General features: G+C 47.1%; 1 protein-coding gene across 1 annotated transcript; it reads left to right on the top strand.

The window, feature by feature from the left end:
• The first annotated feature begins 5989 nt into the window (after positions 1 to 5989).
• Positions 5990 to 18721, top strand: LOC143869272 (uncharacterized). The gene is made up of 3 exons (XM_077376254.1): positions 5990 to 6310; positions 7905 to 8129; positions 12235 to 18721. Exons 1-3 carry the CDS (start codon positions 5990 to 5992, stop codon positions 12880 to 12882), a joined length of 1194 nt encoding a protein of 397 aa, XP_077232369.1. The 3' UTR covers positions 12883 to 18721.
• The last annotated feature ends 87 nt before the right edge of the window (positions 18722 to 18808 follow it).

Below are 18808 nucleotides of genomic sequence, written 5' to 3'. Positions count from 1 at the left end.
AGGTCCGGTATGAGAATTATCGTTAGTGTGTACTTTAGTAGCTCGTGAGAGAGAGGATGCCCCAGTAGTAAGTAGGGAACGGTTTGTTGTTCGAGTCGAGTAACGGCTAATAATAATAACTGGAGTTGCTTAAGAAGTAGGAGACGCTCATATTAGACAGACCATTTAGCTTACTGAGAATCCCTTCTAATCTGCTACTCAATGAGGGGAGCCTTGTAATTGCCATTAAAGGACCTTTATAGCTACCGAAGTATCAAAGACAAAAGAATAGCAAAGTAATACAAAAGACGTATGAATCGAACAGATAGATCTGATTCCCGGGCTTAAAGGGAAGCTCCATATGCAATAAAAGGAGCTCGAGAAAGGGGTCTCGCCCAGGACTCGGTAAATGTGGTTTCTTAGATAATAGGTAATGTCGCCTATAGATATAGAAGGAGTTTGTCCCTAGGCTACTAACTCGCGGGAAAGCGGCAATAGTCACGCTAGCTACACGTTTATCACATGAATGTTTTCCCATGCTTATCACATGTGAGTTGGACCACGTTTTCGGAAAGCAGGTAAGGTGCGGTAGCTAGTTGTCGAGCACGGTTAAACAGATGAGCCACGGCCAACGAGCAAGGGGCATAGGACTTGACTTTGGTTAAGCAAGCGGTTCGCGATTCCCTTGTTTACTTCGGATCTATGGGCATGCCTGCCCTGATTCCCGAGTCGCAGTAGCTTTAGCTGTGGAGTGGAACTGGCCGGGTAAACTGTAGTTGGCGAGAACTCTTGTTCGTAGGCCAAGTGAGCCCTCTGTAAACTGGAAGTAACTCTGAGTAAGCGCTATTCCGGCTTAGGGGAAGCTTTACTTAGGCATCGAGTGAACAGAGACTTTTATGTTGTCCGGCATAGTAGCTTCGACCTGGCGAGATAGGCACGAAAGTGGGACTAGAAGCTCAAACATGGCATTAATTGTTCGCTTCCTTCTCTAACTGCAAGTAAGGTCTTGTTTTCGAGCAAGGAATGCTAAGTAGCTGATGTGGCAAGTAAATCAGTAATCTCATCTTTAGCTTCTAAGCCTTACTCTAACAAGCAAGTAGCTAGCGCAACCTAACAAGTCAGCTTCGCATAGCTTCGCTTCTCTTCTCGAACTGTAAGCTAATGAAGGTAAGCAGTAGCTTGCTTCTCGGGCTAAAGGTGTTGTTGCTGTTAAGGCCGGGTAGGGAACTGAAGTCACAGTAGTTGTTGTTCTCCAGAGTGGAACTGGCATTCAAGATAGGGCCAAAGCCAAGTAGTAGCTGTTGTTAGAGAGCGGTAGTTTCGGGTTTCCCTACCCGGCTAGCCAAGAAGCTAAGCTAACTCGTATGCCGTCTCTACCCGTTAGCCCTTTACTCGAACAACTCCCTACGAACAGCAACAAGCAACAACGAGCCGCATATGTTCACTTGCGTTCACCACTCTCGTTCGAGCGTGAGGTGGAGCAACAAGCGAGTATCCGCGAGTGCTTCTAGTAGCTACTTCCCTCAGAACAAAGAGCAACTACTCTCTTGCTCTGATGTTCGAGTCGCATTAGCATTCGCGAGCCAAAGGTAAATTCCTGATTTTCACTCGACTCAGGAAATCCCAATATTGAGTTAAGAGGCACACGCTCACAAGCGCTCGCAAACCTGGCAGCTACCAACCTCGGAACTAGGAACAACCCACTCTTGTTCTGATTCCCGACTTAGTAGCTTAAGCAATCGAGCCAAGCGAGCCGGAGGAAACCGTGGGGATTTCGAGCTTGTTTTGCTACGATGGCCGGGCGTTCGTAGGTGCGGGGAAGCTATGTTTGTTCCTTCGGATATCTGAGCTACTACTCTCTTTTCTTCCCGATTTAGTTGCTTCAGCTGTGGGAAAGCTTTACTTAGGCATTTTAGGAATTAGTAGCTCCCGAGTTCGGAACTAGTCTCGTAGTTCTTTGCTCTGATTCCCGATCCATGTGTCGAATAAGAACTAAAACAAGCTATAGGCTTGCTACGGCCGGTGAATCAGGAAATACTACGGTTCAATGATACGATACCAACAGGATCTCCCCGTTCTGTAGAATCCTACGAGTTTGAGTGTCCTATGAGATGATCTTGGATTGAGACGGATGAGGCAACGCTCATGTGAGAAGGTAGCGAAGCTAATCAGGTAACGAGACAGAGGTGCGACAGCTACTGGCCAATAGGTCAGGTGCGGAACGAAAGGGGTAGCATAGCTAGGAACGGGCAGGTAGGTCAGGTTGTCAGCTGCTCATAAGAGGTTTTTTATTTGCTCGTCAGAAGATACGGGTAACGGCTAAATAGGAAGTCGGATAACGGAGTAGCGACGCTTGTTTCGGCTAGAGCTTTCTTATGATTTTGATATTCTCCCAATAATTCGTAGAGCAGATGCCAACGAGCAAGGAAGTAGTAACGAGGCAGAGGTGCGTTAGCTTCTTATTAGAAGAAAGTGACTGTTGTTGCTTAGGCCGGTGAATCAGGAAATAGAGCCAATGCCAATGAGACGATAACCAAGAGTGCTACGCTCCTGGCTCAGAAGCAAGTGCGTAGCTTTGTTGCTCGTTAGAGACTGCGTAGCCTTGCTGTTAAGGAAGGTTAGCGTCATGTTTATCACATGCTAGTTGGACTATGTTTTCGGAGATCAGGTTACGCAGTAAAGTAGATGTGGTGCGTTAGCGAGCTTAAGTACTTAGTTCTCGAGCATAGAACTGTTGGCTTGTTTGTTTAAGCAAGGGTCTGGTCCTGGTCGTAGATCAGGCAGTAGGGGGCTAACTTGAGTAGTTCGGGTACGGCATATGTTCAACAGGCCACTTTCCTTAAGTCAATCTCTAGTTTCGGGTCTGGGTTGACATGAAGGCGGGGAAACTCCTGTTCTAATCTAAGGCTTTAATGAATCCGTTATGGCAGTTGAAAAGAACGAGATGCGAACAACGGGCAAAGGAGCAGATCAGGTTGTTTACTTACTTTTGTACTAGCGTGAGCGTACTTGTGTGTTAAAGGGGTACTTTATTTGGGCTGCTAAGTAGAAGTAGAAGCTATAGGCGAAGGCTTTCGCGCCTTGCTGTTAAGTAAGGTGGAAGCTAGCTACTTGCTTGTTAAAGGTGCTTGCCCGCGGCTATTCGTAGATCTGGAGTTCTGCCCTATAGCCGATTGTGCTACTTTCAATCCTTAGTAGCGGGTATTAGGTGAGAGGGCGGCTATCTCATAGCTGTTACTGTGCTTTCTGGATACCTTTCCATGCTTTAACAAGCCAGCTACGCACCTTGCTCTTATAAGCAAGTAGCTTTGATTTTGGAATAAGCTGGAAGTCAAGTTAGAGAAGTTAAGGGCGCGAGTAAGTAGTAAGTAGTAAGTAGCAAGTAGAGCGGAACACTGTTGGCAGGGCAAAAGCCGTATGAATTGAAAAGACCTGATCTCTGATCTGTTGTCTGGTTAGGACTTCACTATAACTACCGATATCCTTAAAAGAAGCTCCAATGGTACTTTAGAATAAGAATAATAGGTCCTTTTAGGGATCCCAAATCCAGGTTTAGAGCTCTGACTTCTAGTTCTACTATTTGGGCAGGCAGGAGGGGAACTGCCATTCTTGGACTAACTAAGGCTGGGAACGGATCCGCAGCTAAACAAGTAAGATCATATCCCCTTCTTGGACTGAGTAAGGATCGGGAAGCAAGGCTTCTGAGTGTAAGTAAGTGAGCCAAGCCAGGAGTTCGCCTTTGAGTTCTAGTTGTGAGTTCCAGTCTATAAGATGGGACCTGTAGTTCTGTAGTTAATAAGTATTCATCCAAGCTCTAATCTTAGTTCTACTATAAGGACAGGACAGATGGGAACTTCGGAGATCTAAAATACCTAAATTCCGGGTTTTTAGTCCGACTTCTATCTGTTGGGGTACTCTCCCAGGGACTTATTACTTAATATAGATATCTCCTTTATACCCATGCTAAGGAATCCCTACCTCATACCGCAGGCACTAGTGAGGCAACACCCCTAATGCCAGGGTGAGGCCGAGTGATCATAGGAGTAGTCGAGTTATGAGTTGAGCTCGCTTATAGGATGTTTCGAGTTTGAGCGAGCTAATGCTCTGATTTCCGAGTTTTAGTAGCTAAAGTGGTAGCGAGTCGGTAGCAGCGAACGGTAGCTATCGGGACTATCTTACAGTTGCATGCTGCATTAGCTAAAGCAAGCGTTAGTATGTATGCGTAAGTGAGCTATTTGCGAGCCGCTAAAGCAAGCATAGGTATTGTTATAGGAGTGAATAGAAGGATGTTCTCTAGAGCGAGCGAACGGTATTGTATTGTCGAAAACTTCCGGTTGTCCCCTCATGTAAGCGAATCGACGGTAAGTGGGAATTAGGAAAGTCACGCTTTTCTCATATGCTCCCAAGATCGGTCTCCATTCAGTGGTCGTAGAGAGGCTTGCTTGCCATACTAATAGGGGCCTTATTAATAGAGGGGAGCAGGAAAGAGTGAAGAAAGACCGGTAGCAGAATAAAGGGAAAGCGCTATTCAAAATTCTTATTAGTGGGTGGCCCTTAGTATAGTATGTTGCCTGACTTTGCTTTAGTAATCGATATTCCTTTTCCTGTCCGTTCAGTGCCTTATTAATAGAGGGGGGGAGCAGAAGGGATAGCGTGATTAATGGTTCGGAACAAGAAGGAAGAGCTCCCAAGCCGAGCCTTAATATAGTATGGACTGGTTCGTGTTGGAACTAGATTAGTGGAACAGGTTTAGGGTTTAGGTCTGTTTAGGTTTAGGTAGGGAGAATCGGTGAGGACTTATCGGCGTAGATAAGGGTAAGGTAAGAAGGCTCTTAATCACTCGCTTGTCTTATCATCGGCTTTTTTTTTAGAAAAAGAGTAAGGAAAGGTTCGGTAAGTGCCTTCCCTCCCGGCTCTTAGCAAGGGAGCGAGAGCGACCGATCTTGTTAGGGGAAGAAAAGGCAAGGCAAGAAGAGGAAAGAAGAAGACAAGAAGATGAAGACGAAGAGGAAAGCTATCCGTACCTCAAAAGGTTACCTAGCCTTACAGCTAAGAGAAATGCCTTTTTAGGTCAAGAAGAATTTTAGCTATTTTTTTATGGAGAGGACAGGGACAGGCCGAAATGCGATTCCTTCTCTGGTAAGAAAGAAGATGAGAAGAAGAAGAAAGCATGGCAAGGGCAAGCGGAAGGGCAAGTCAGTCCAGGAATCCTTCGACGCCCGTCGGTTAGTCAGTTTTTCGGTTGATGTCTAACTTAAAGAAAGAGAAAGAGAAAGAGGACTACTGCACTTATGAGTGGAACCTGAAGGGTTCAGGTAAGGAAATTTAGGTAAAAGGACATAAAGGTAAGGAAAGTCAGCTTATTAGTTTCGGTTATGACAGATTCATGAAAGGGTTGGCCAGCTTTCACTTTTCATTCCTACATAAATGTAACGATTCGATTGGGAAGGAAAATGGGCAAGCTGCTCCCGACCGAACCGACGGGAGCAAGCAAGATCACGGGAGTGAGAGGAGATGGTGGTCGTTTAGGCATTCCTATTACTATACATATTCGAATTTGAACCAACGCATCCGGATAGAACACGTGTCGGAGAGCAAGCTGAGAGAGGAAGAGTTCGGGTGCGATAGAGGATGAAATTCCATGATTGATTTAGACATCGGAGTCTGTATTGGCATCAGATGCTCTTCCCCCCCCCCCCCCCCTCCCCGCTTTAAGGTCTTGGGGAAACCGATAGAGAAAGGTGAAATGGCACAGCAGAGGGACTTGGATGGATTGGACCGCCCGGTACGGCTGCTTGTTGCGTAAGATGTGGTTGACTTGCGAGAAAGATGTCTATTCCCTTCCCCGAGGAAAGGCTGAACCATGGTGCGGTTCAATAGGAAAGGCTAAAGGATCATATGTGCCTGCCAGGGGCTTACGAGCGACTGGTTTTTTCCTCCCCCCCTATCTTATTAGCCGCTTCCAAACCGATGCTGACAAGGGTCTTACGGAAATGAATGACAAACCACTATGGATGTGCCACTTCACCCAGTTCGAAATGCAGTTTACGCTTCTCCCAGCTTGACAACACATAAAGATCCCTTAACACGCCTTCTAGCCCACTTCCGGTTTCGAAGGTTCGTTCCGGGTCGAACAGGGGGACTTCATTATGCCTTGCTGTCACGCTTTCAATTGTATACGTATCAACGAATCGATGAGGCATTGACGAACGATAGAACCTCCCCACCTCAGGGATGGGAAACTGCTAACAACTCCTACTGTCCGAATCGCTATCAGTTGATGGAGAGGGAGGAGAAAGCGGGAGAAAGGAATGAATGGGCCCCCTATCACGTACTAACCTAATAAGGGCGTTTATGGCGCAAAAGACAACGACGTAGGGCCTTTGGACGACTAAGTCTGCTCGGCTTCATGGAGAAACACGTTTGCCTACATTGGGGATAACGGCTTGTGGTATGCCCACCTCCATGAAAAAAGAGGCTCTCGCTTTCCACGAAGAAGGGAGGCCAAAAGAAAGGGTGAGCGTGAGCTATTTCCAAAAGAAGGAAAGGGGGTGAAGCTTTCCTTTTTCTTCAATGAATAAAATAACCTAATTTGATTTTGAAGTCTTAGAGTGTGCTATTACGTAAGGGGGACCACGAAGAAGGAAGGAGCTTACTAAGGGGGGGGTCGGGGAATAAGAAAGAAGAAGTCTAAGATCATCGGTAGTTGTGGGATGCCCCCAAATGATCCTAGGAATCGGACAACAATGCCTCCGATCCTTCGAACAACTCGAAACCTACACACGGGAGAAGGAGTGGAACTAGGGCCAGGCCAATTCAATCGGACTCTGCTCATATAATTAGGGACAGTGGGACTAATGCTTTATCAATGAATGAATCGGATTCTTTTCTTCCTTTTTTGAATCCTTGGGGATTCTTTTTGGTTGGTGCACTAGGCTAGGCCCCTGCTTTAGGCACTGGCTTCCTCGCCCAATGAGAATGAGAAGGAGTCAAAGGCGAATCTCTCTCTGCCCGAACGAAGTAGGTACTTTCTTGTAGATGCATCGAGCTCTGCGACACGGATCAATCAGGAACACGGGAGAGTTCTCTTTTGATGAGTACACCTCTATGTCGAGGGAATCCCTTTCCCGAGCGTAGCGAGGGGAGGGAAGGCCTCATCAATAAAGAAGAATTAAGGCCGGGTGCCTAAGCGGATGTGCACGGGAAAGGCCCGGATTCGTCCCATTCCCGCCTAGTATAGAGATGTGATCCTATAGATAGATTGTCTCCGGTCCGGTTCGCGGGGACGAGAATCTCATTCATGTCAAGCAAACCAGAAATGTTCGCTCATTCGCCGACTACGAGGTCGCCCTGTTTGATTATATATATAAATATTGACCTCTTCTACCCAGGCAAGGGCGGGCCATGCAGCTTGGCTTCCGAGCGCCATGACAGATCACGTCTTTCAACCTCCCTCTCGAAGAATTCCGGATCGAGCGCCTGATTAGCGCTAAGGCGGGCATAGTACCAATCACAAATTGATGTGATGATCTGCCGGCTTACTAATAGGGCCATGTTTTTCCTGTCCGCTCGCCGCGAAGCTACCTTATTCGACCCAGCGGCGAAGCACAATTCTTAACAAAGGGCAAGGAATTAAATCAATCAAGCCAGGAAACAACTCGCTTAACCACTTGATCGTTCCACTTCTTCTTCTTGAAAGGAAGCCCTTCGCTCCACTTGACTTGCTTTCCTGCTTTCCGGACCTTAACTCCCCTTCGGAAATAGAAGGCAAACATGGAGAGAGAGTTTCCGGAAAGAAAGACGGTAAGGTTAATCCCTTGAACGTCGAAAGCCGAAGGCAACTCGTTCCGCCCCTACTAATCAAAGGCTTCTTTAAAGGAAGCCCATCGCTACACTCGATAACACACTCACTAAACGAAATACAGCAAGCATATAAAGTACACGTACGCATACGGGACTATAGGCCGCGGATTTCAACAGAGTTCTGCACAGCAACACAGCCAACTCAAAATCTCAAGGAAGAGGAAACCAAAGAGGACGAGGTCGACGAGGAGGCCAAGGTCACTGGAACCAAGGCAATCATCAGAATCAGAGTTGGAACAACAAATGGAATCAAGGTTGGAACAATCGAGGAGGAACTGGCGGCCCCGGTAATGGAAATGTATTCTTTACCTCTTTGTATACTAATCAAGGAATGGATGACTGCTGGTACATCGACTCAGACCCAGACACATGACCTGTGATTACTCTGAAAAACACTTCTTTCCTTTATTACCCTGGCAGCTTTGCCACTTTAGATTAATAGGCAACTTTTGTTCGAAAACCGTGTCCCGGACTCTTTTTTAAAAGCTTAATGCTGCCCGCATTAACAAATTTTTCAGGAATGAAAGACAAGCAAATAGGAATAGAATGTAGTCTTACTGGTTGGGCCACTAAGGCCTGTTCCTCCACTGCCGTTCTTGGAATTTCCTCGATCTCCTCTTCGGCAGGTGGCTCTGCAGCTCCAGTGACTCCTTCCAGAACAGGTTCTTGTGTAGCCCTTTGTGACCCCAAATTCTATACTTGCTTCCGGTAGAGGAAGGCTCTCCGATCTCTTCTTCTAACCTCGAGGCAAGCTCCCTGACTGTGGTCATAACTCCTCGATGACCTCTTGAGCAGCTTCATCTAATGAACGTTAAGTGAATCTTTCCGGTGCTTGGATGGGAACTAATAAGTAGCTGTCTACTGAACTTGGCAGTCGAGTGTCTAAAGAAAGAACCTCTACCGCAATCCCACTGGCTTGTTTGTTCTTCCTCCCGTTCTTCCCCCGCCCGAAACGAAATAGGAAGACTCAATCGCTCGATGAAAAAAGGGGCTAGGCTAATATACCGATCACTTCTCATCCCGGAGAGGCAGTCAAGCTGGCAAATCATCAGCAGGCTGTTTAGGAATGGACGGATTCTTTCATGACCCGGCGACTGAGCAGTATAGGTTGGTTTTGGAAGGGGATTAGCGGGGGAGGAAGCGTCTGGCATTAGTAGATTCAATCGGTCCAGGCCGAGCATGATCTGGTCGTACGTTTCGTCAACTCGATTCTCTTTTGGATTGTGGGACTCGCGTCACCTTAAGGGGGAATAGTTCTTTAGGGGATTGGGGGCACGGCTTCTTAAGGCTAGTGCTCCTTTATTATTACCGAAAACTCTTGACCCGAACTTAGCTGTCGAGGTCTCACTCCCTAGATTGTCTTTCTCAGAGAAGCTACCTCCTATAGGCATAGGAGGTTTCACCGTCTTCACCAAGTCGTAAATACGAAGCAAAAGACCTTAGCGGTACACTCCTCGCGAAGGTCCTCTACGACTCAAGCCCCTACTAATCAAAGGCAAACGACGGGAAGGGATGCTCGCACGGAGGCAAGGGCATTGTTTCTAGATACCGAAATCCGCTTGCGATGTGATTCAGAAGAGAAAGACGCACTTGCTCATATTATACGATGCATTTTTAGCATTGAGATAGGAAAGGCAGCATCCCTAAATTCGATTCAAAATAGAGTTTCCCGCGGTCGCGGTAAAGGCAAAGGTTGGAAAGGCAAGAGAGCCTATTTACCATCCGGTTGAAGCATAACTATACCCAGTTTACCCGGGCGGGGATAGCTGATTGAGTTTCTCCATAAGCGGATTTGGCAAATAGAGGTCGATACCCAGCAACAGAGCCCTATTACGTAAAGGGCGGGTGCAAGGCAGTTCAGAATCGAGCAAATTCAGGTGCATAAGCGTCTCAGAACCCATTGATTCGGTTGAAGAAGCACTACCCGAGTTTTTGCCCCAGCCGTTGCAAAGTCCGTTCGAGAGCCAATAGTTTCATTTCCAGTTTCATATCGAAAAAATAGATACCCAAGCGAATAGTGGAGTCCCTCACTTCTGCCCTATTACGTAAGGGCCCTAGCTCTGTTCCAGGTCCAGATCCTTAATCAATTGATCCAGAGCCGGGGGAGAGCCGGAAGCTTCAGCAATAGCATCAGTAACAACCGGAGTAGAGGCAGATCCAGAGGTGGGAACAGCAGTTCGAGAGCCCGTAGCGTCCCTCCCATTTCTAGAGTCATCACTTCGCCCAACAGGATCCCTTCCATTTATAGATCGGGATCCATCAGTGCTAGAAATGGGGGGGGGCAGAGACATAGAAAAAAATGGCAAGAAGTAGGGCCTTATGGAGGGAGGGGGGTACAGTTGATAAAGATTGAATGGAGTTCGGTAAAAAGTACAATCGCACTGGCCCTTTTTTTGGGAGGGGGGAGGGACCCCGCTTCACTGAATAACCAGTTGACTCAGGTGTTTACCTTGAACCGGGTGACCCCCCTATAGATGAGTAATGGGTAGCGGGAGCACCCTATGCTGGGGCATAGGTAGGCAATATAGGCATCATCCTGGCCAACATCGGACATGGATACCGGAGAAGACCTTAAGACACTTTTTGAATTTGAAGTAGATACAAAACAACCAATCCAGCCTTTTTTAAAGATTTTATGGCGGAATTGGAATCGAATTATTATGAAGACGCATTAAAACATTCGACAAAATTCGATATTCAAGGCCATCAGAAGCTGAGAAATTGGGTTTCCAATTGGAAGCGAACGCACCCACCCTTAGGTGCAAGCAAATTCCATGGGTGCGTTGCGTGCCGGGCGGCATAGTGGGTAAGGAACTCAGCGGGCAGGGGGGAAGGCGTAGGGCTCACACAAGTAAGTGAAGGACCCCCTAGGGCCTTTCTGAAGTGTGGCCCACACGGCCAGGGGGGAAAGAAAAGGGAATTGAATTCTACACCTAATGGCGTGGCGCTGCTGGATGCTTCTGATCAATAGAACAGGAAGAGGAGTCAGCCAAAAAGAAACACCACCAAAAGTCACGACCACCAAGATACGCATAGTGATTCGATCTTTTGATCACCCATTTGTGGAAAACCTTTTTTTGGGGCTTCCGCGTGACACACGGAAGATTGGATTGCCTGAAAATCGAGTCTTTTATACAGTGTTACGATCACCTCATATTGATAAAAAGTCCAGAGAACAATTTGAAATGGAAATAAAGAAACAATTTCTGGTAATAAAAACAGAAACGCATGAATTGCGCAAGAAGTTCTTTCGGTTAAAACGCCGTGCGACTCGGAGGACATAAGACTTCTTTGTCAGGCCAAAAAGATTGCCGACTGGATGCTCCTACCCCACCATGCCTGGCCCTTTACCTTAAGAAGAGGGGGTATGAAGCGTGGGAAACAATGCAAGAAGTGTATGATACATTTGTAACCTTAAGGAGTGGCGGCAAAACTCTTGATTGATCAACGCGAGTGAACTGTGCTTAGACGCTTCGTAAAACCGCCGCACCGCATCTACGAGAGGGGCTGATGGATGCCCCTCTCGATTCACGGAATGTGATCTGGGACACGATGGGAGTTTGCGTGCCTCGGTAGGCAAGAGATCACCGGAGTATAGCACAAGATCGCCTTTTCTTGCTGCCATGGGGTCAACCTGTGAACAAGGTAAACCCAATGGGATGGGAACCAAAAAACGGGAGGGTACCGCATTGGGCAGAAGACGATCCAAAAAGCGAAGGCTCACCCTTCCAAGTGCCGGGTGAGATAGGCGACAGGTAGCTTGCTTCCAAGCCGATAGGATAGGCGGCGGGCCGAGCGTAGAAGCGAATCGCCAGAAGCTTTCGGTAGCTTGCTTCCAAGCCGGCCCGGCCGCGAGGAATCAATAGATCTTTGCCGGTGCTGACTTGGATCTCGGGTGACGGAATAAGGCGGCCAGAAGCGACGAGCAGTCGCGGTCGAAGCTTGGCTCTAGCCGATAGGCTAGCAGTAAGCTTGGCTACAGCGAAGCGCTTACCAAGCGCGAAAGAAAGGGCCTTCGCCACTTGAGCCGTATGCGGGGGAACTCGCACGTGCGGTTCTTAGGGGGGGGGGAGCTTGTAGGAGCCATCCCATCCCAATAGCGTATATTTGGAGCTCAATATGAAATCCTATTTTCTTGCAAGACCCGTTCGGATAAGGGCAAACTCCAGAGATTGCTTCGAAGTCAGATCCTTGCGTTGACCCTTTCCTGAACCAGAACCGGGGAGGGGGCGGGAGGGGAGTGTCGGTATTGGAAATGTCCCTAGTTCCCCGTGGCAATCCATATTGGCTTGGCATAACATCACACTGATGCCATTTTTTGGCCCCGCTTTAGCCTATTAGTCAGGCCTCTCGATATGCCCGAGATCAAAGGAACGTGGGGAAGAGGAATAGACGAGGAATCCAGGAAATAGCGAAGGAAAAGAAAAGCGTGACGAGAATTCTCGACTCGAGATGTTAGAAGGTGCAAAATCAATAGGTGCCGGAGCAGCTACAATTGCTTCAGCGGGAGCTGCTGTCGGTATTGGAAACGTCCCTAGTTCCTCGATCCATTCCGTGGCGCGAAATCCATCATTGGCTAAACAATCATTTGGTTATGCAATTTTGGGCTTTGCTCTAACCGAAGCTATTGCATCGTTTGCCCCAATGATGGCGTTTCTGATCTCATCTGTATTCCGATCGAAGAAACGAAGTTTCATTCTTAGGAAAAGAAGGCCATGGTCGAATAGGGCATGTAAAACGCCCTCAGAAAGGGAATCAGTTTCACATGCCTTGGCCATGGGAAGGGGAGAGGTGAGGCGGGCCCCTTCACTTTCAGTCCGGCAGAGACTCTATTTGGAAAGTGAGATCACGGCCGGCTTTAAGAAGAGGGAAAGATCACTCCTAAATGCAGCCGTGATCTTATATACGAGATACCATCAGACGCGCCCCTGCCTCTTTCGCAGTCAAAACTCTCCTCTCCAGTGGGACCAGCCGGGCCAGAAGCCTCGTTTCCTTCAACTCATTCAAGCGATTCAGTCAGTAGGAAAGTCATCTCACTGAACATTGGATTATATACAACCTCGTGAACATTACAACAAAGAGGTCTGTGTTAAGCATATAGCCTGGATCAAAAAGAAAGTAAGATAAGGTAGCATAGCACGCTTGACAGCGCCTTGTTTACCGAGTTGCAATTGCGGAGTCCCCCAGCAAACGGAGCCATGAACCAAGCAGGAAGAGGAATTGAAGATAGAATGAGAGCTCAACAAGGCTCTGTTAGAGATATTATTGTCTATTGCTGTGTATTGTCATATAGTCTGTCTTTTCTTCTAGATTATGTGGCTCTGTGTCATATGACCCACTGTGTTGTTGTAATTTATATATAATAGGGATCAACCCTAATGAGAAGTCTTTTTGCTCATTCTCCAATTCTGGATTTGGTCAGGCTCGTGAAACCTTTACCGAGTTCCACGAGGAAGGTCCGATCTCAGCAAAGAAACACGAATTGGATGAAGAGGTCGAATGATTAGGAACTCGGAAATACGCTCGGTATGCAGATCGCACTACACTATTGGTTGTTGATCTTTCGTGGCGCGAGGGAAGGTGGGACTAGAGTAATTGCTTGAAAGCTCCTTCGTGATGCTGATTCCTATTTCGAGGAATTCCCTTGCCTTACAGTATTGTATCAGCGCGAAGCCTTTTCTCCTCTTTGTTGAATGGGTTGTTGGCGCTTCTACAGTTTCCCGAAGATTCTCAGTGGAAGTCTATTTTCGTTTGACTGTAAAGTCTCTCTCGCCTTTGTTGTTGCCGATGCTGTAGACAAGTCTTCGTTGGCTTGTTTCCGTGCCACCCTTCGGTTCCTGGCATCAATGGCAATAACTGTGTCTTTTAGCCCGATTCTAGGCGATTTGCTGCATAATCTTGCTACGGCTAGGAGTGAAATACAGGATCTGCTGTTGCTGAATGTCCTATGGATCTAAGGATCTGCTGTTGAGTAATTCATCCCCCTACAGGGTCCTCAGTCCTGTAATAGCTACTTATTACGTTTCCTCAGTTTTAGCTAAGAGTTTGCTTACTGATGCTGAGTACTCTAATTGCAACAAATTCTCCGCTTCCATATATCCAAGGGTACCGATTCCGGCAAGTGGAAGTGAGATTGAGTACATGTTAGGGGAGAAATGAATTGCCAATAACAAATTCTCCGCAATCATATTTCGTAAAAGAGTCTCGTTCTTGCTCGTGAGTCGTGCGGGGTAGGGATTGGAAGAATTGGGTTCGAATCCTGCTTGAGATTTGTATATAATATGGTATATAAAATGGTATGGTATCTAAATCAGAGTTCTGTATATACGCTATTAGATGAGCCTTTCTAAACCGCGGCTATTAAATTGCCGGTATTAGGCCTCTTTCCTTCCGATGAAAACCCCCACCCACACATTACAGGAAGTTTCAAACCGCCTTCTCGAGATAGATAGTTGGTCATAGAACGAGAATTCGTTTTCAACTCGAAAAAGAAGTACTGCTGCCTAACTAAACTCTTGCCACTCCTCCTGAAAGTTCTCAGGCATAAGGAAATTACATCCTTCTAACCGGAACCAGAAGAAGCCCTTACCCAGCACAGCAAGGGCAAGAGGAAGAAGCTATTCACCGTCACGTCAGTCTTCACTCCCTCCCTGATTAAAGGAGCTGCCCTTAGAGGCTAGTCCTCTTCCTATTAATCCTCTTTATTCCGTACTACCTCAATACTGTTAATCACGCGGTAATATCAAGTAAGATTCCTACTCTTCTCGCCAGCATACCATTACTAGTAGAAAGAGTGGGAATTCCATTCTATGCCCATGTTTACGTAAGAGAAAGGGCGGAAGCTACCTCTGAGGGGGTATAGCTTAACCTCTAGCTACCGATATGAGTCAATTTACAGGCTTTGGCCCCAAATTGCTAGCGTTTTCAGGTCTAAAATCGAGCATCGAATCAAGCAAGCAGGAAGTAATGAGTCTTTTGGTGGACCTGGAGGAATGTGTTGTTGAGTTGACTCGAGGGCATTCTGTTTTGATGGTTCTGGTAGTCATTCGGCTAAGAACAGCACTTACTGAATCTCGCTTTCATTGAAAATGAAGTCGATGAAATGCTCAAAAACGGATCAGCTTCAACGAGATTTCCACAACGAGAAAGTGGGAAAGAAGGTGCTATTTGTCACTGAACACTTAGCCAAACCCTCACATGATCCTTTCGCTTTATTAGAGTGATCCCGCCCTCTTTTAGGAACCGATAGCACTAATTCCCTTTTAGGCCAGTAGGGGGGCACTGCTGCTCAGAGCACCAACCCAATCTTGCTTGCTCAGCAATCTAGGTCCGTTCTGATCCACCAATCGAATTACAAACTCGATCATGCCCGCTCCCTAATGTGAATGAGCAGCGAAACCAGCTTTTTGGAAGATGTCTGCTGTGGGCCTTTCTTATGTTTTCCGGGCATATTGGTTCCTTTTGGGACAATTGGGAAATGTTTTTGGCAGTTCTCTCGTCTACCAATTCCACTGACCTACCCTTTCCCTTTGAACCGTAGGCATCTCTGACAGGTCTCTCTCCGACAGGACAAGCTGGAGTAGCAGTGGATGCTTGAAAGACCTGCTCCAATCCTTGTGAAAGACATAGGGAATAGGATAGATTCAGTCTAATATTTATAGATTCAGGCGGAAGGAAAGAGAGACAAAAGCGCAATCCCTCGAATGAAATGAAGAGACAAAGCAAGCTCCAACCAAGCCCCCAAAAGGGGCAGGGGAGGTGAGACAGAAGCTCGGAAGGGCAGCCCTCGTGCCTAAACGCCTAGATTGCTAAGAAGCAGCTGGAAGGAGAAGCAAGAGGAGCGGAAAGGGAGGGGGAGGGGGCTACCGTAAGAACAGCAATTTAAACAGCATTCTTGCTAAAGGAGAAGGGCGACAAAAGACGAGTACCACAAATAGTCATTTCACTTATTAGCTTATAAACAGCTAAGAAAGCTTCTAAAGCAAGAAGTAATATTGCGTAATGTAGTAGAGTCCTGTCCTTCTGAGTCGCTTGGGCAGTCTTAAGTGAGTATGGCTTGCTCATGCGGGGCTTTGGAAATAAATAAAGTAGTAAGAGTCGCGGCTAGAACCTTTTTTTGACACTTGACACTAAGAAACAGACAACAATGACACTGTGAAAAAAAAGAAAGGATCAAGACTCAAAGCACATCTTAGAACGTTCGTGTCTCACTCGCTTCGCTTTTCGGAAGTCAGACACTTACACTCCAACTTAAAAGAAATACTTCACAAGGGTTTGAGTAAGGAAATCCGATAAATAGAAACTGCTATGCCCGCCGGCACCCACCCGACGGGGTGCCCTCAAGCGCCGGGGGCTAAGTGCCACGTCCGGACTCTGCTCTTTTATTGCGTATATAAAGGCAATAAGATAACCTATTTAGCGAAAAAAGAGACATGACTCAAAAATAAATGCGTTGCAAGGAGCCCGACGCAGCCGACCGCCTTTCTCGTTGTTGAATAGGCTCTGCAAGACCTCTGCTTGTGCGTATTCCGCCCCATATGGTTATGGGCTTACAAACGAGAATCCCCCGTCAAAATAGGCGTCGACCCCTATGCGGGATCCCATTTTTGGAAGATTTAAGGAAAGACCTTGATTTCGGGCGTCGAAAGCCACTTCTCACTCTTCTCCCGAATCTGATTGTGGAACTGAAGACTATGTTTTCGCATTCAGACGAAGACAACAGATAGGGGATCCTCGGCAGAGTTAGTTGATCAGGTTGCGATCTTACCAACAAGATGAAAGACCCCGCTTTCAAGCTGTGTTGTGTTAGGGCTAAGTATGAGAAGTCGGCAGAAATAGGGTCAACAGCCAAAAAGACAGGGTTTGCATAAAATGAATGCAATCGTCGGACATTACTCTCCTAGGCAAGCAAATCGGGCCGAGAACTAGCTGCCATGCATAGATATATCTATCTTCTTCGGGTAAACATCTAGACCGACTGGGAATCGATCTAATGCTTTAGGGGGTTGTTAGTTAGTGGATTTGCGCACGCACGGTATCTGTATCTGACAAAACGCGCTAAAGCCGGATGCAGCTATCGAATCTCAACAAGCAAGCCGGCTGCTCCCCCTCGTTGAGCAATGGGGTGAGGCGATGTAATCCCTGACCAACAGGAGTCGGGATAAGGTCAATCGGCGAGATAAGGCTACGCTTAACGAAGATGAGATCTAGCAGCCCATTCATTTCAGTGAGTTCCGGGAGTGAAGAGAAGGGAGTGAGGGCAAAAGCTAGAGCAGGTTGACTCTCCCGATAGGTGGGTGAAGCTAAAGCTGATGCAGTGAACGATGCAGCAGTTGAAGCAATCACACCGATGCAGATTCAGCCTCGCATGTCTAATTGCTTACGAACTAAAATAAAAGCAGCCATCGTCTTCGTTTGCGTCTGCGTATACTCTGCGCTTTCCCTCTTAGCGTCTGTCTCTAGTGCTCGGCTTCGTACGGGCGCCTCACTTTCCCTGGATCTGTTCAGTTCCGGAACTAGTGCCTGCCCATGGAATCACTGCTTTTGCCGCTTGAAAGCTTGTCTAAAGGTCTCAATCTTTCTTAAGTTAAGAAGCCAGAGCAAGTGCATGTGAAAGTTCGCCTAATACTCGAATTGGGTTCTCCTTTCACTTTGACTTCGATCTCCTCTTTTTTTTTCTGTGCGTCTCCATACCTGAATAACTGGGCTTCGCTTTTTGCTAAAGAGTTTAGTACCCCCTCCCCCCGAGGGCTTCCTCCCAGCTCTAATTCACCACCCGGATACTACTAGAATAGAGCTTTCATTTGTACTCTTAATAGGGGAATGAAAGTGAGTGAAGTGCGGAACCTCGGGCGAGGCTGAACGATCTTCTCTTTAGAAGAGTAGATCGTTCGGTCCCTCACCCCGGGGACCTCACTGCACTGATTAGTTACACTTGTTCAAAAAAAACAAGCACGTCAAGAGGTAGGCTTCCTTCATAAATTGGGATTGGAGGTGAAACTTTCGTTTCATACAATAAATACCTTAACCAGAAAGCCAAAGGCAACGTAGATGAATTACTGAATGTGACTTGCTTGACTGGTTGAGAACGATGGGTGCAAAAGATTCCGAGTATCATATCCGCTAGGGCATGAGGGCGTGTTGGTTAGTTATGAAAACCTTCCTTATCCTCAAATAGGACTTCCATAGGGGTAGGGCACGAGCAACCTCATGTTCTCCTTTCGAGTATTGTTCACACAAAGGCGGAACACACCCACACACAACCGCAAGCGGCACACAAGACGGCAGTGATGGTATCTGCAAGTCCGTGGGATGGCGGAAACTAGAGGTACGCCAGAGGGGTACAGCGCTAGCCTCTTTTCCTGCGAGGAATCGCGTGACGGGAATTCTCGACTTTTTATGTTGATGCTTCGGATTCTTATTTTTAATGCCAGGTTGGTTGTTCTGTTCTGAATCTGAATATTCCGAGTTCTGCGGCTTACAGTACCGGCTTGCTTATCGGTCTGTTCTTCATATGCGTTCGTCGGGCATATGTGTTCTAAGGCTTCCTCACGGTGCGTGGTGTCTTATCTCGGATCTGACTATGCCTGGTTGTGGGGCTTACTGTACCTGCTTCTCTGATCATTCTTCTTTGATTCATGTTTTATTGTAGAATGATGAAACTGAGATGAGAGTAGTCTTCTTTGATGAGTTTGTTCGAGGTGAAAGATCTGCAGAGGAACCACCGCCCAATAGTGCTTTCAAGAAAGCCGGTCCCCGGTTGGCTAATGTATTCTATACACCATACGAACCAGCTATCCACTCTATCAATCAAGACTGCTCCTCCGGTGGACTCCATTCTTTTCTGTCAGGGGAGAATCATTTAGCAGGGGAGGAATAATTGTTAGATTGTCAACTGCTCTCAGGCAAGAGTCGTCTTTCTTTATTTGAGCCGTAAGAGAGCCGTTTTTTGCCGGCAGCGCTTTGG

Source organism: Tasmannia lanceolata, unplaced genomic scaffold (assembly GCF_043159265.1).
Source record: "Tasmannia lanceolata isolate RefF3 unplaced genomic scaffold, GAP_Taslan_0.1 ptg001106l, whole genome shotgun sequence".
NCBI classification, from domain to species: Eukaryota; Viridiplantae; Streptophyta; class Magnoliopsida; order Canellales; family Winteraceae; genus Tasmannia; species Tasmannia lanceolata.
This window is presented reverse-complemented; position numbering and strand designations above follow the sequence as displayed.

Excerpts from the sequence above, each read along its gene's own strand:
- LOC143869272 (XM_077376254.1), top strand. The coding sequence starts at position 5,990 with ATGGATGTGCCACTTCACCCAGTTCGAAATGCAGTTTACGCTTCTCCC. Across the intron at positions 6,311-7,904 it reads ATGAATGGGCCCCCTATCAC|CAAGCATATAAAGTACACGT; the intron begins GTACTAACCTAA and ends AACGAAATACAG. Across the intron at positions 8,130-12,234 it reads AGGAGGAACTGGCGGCCCCG|ACGAGGAATCCAGGAAATAG; the intron begins GTAATGGAAATG and ends GAAGAGGAATAG.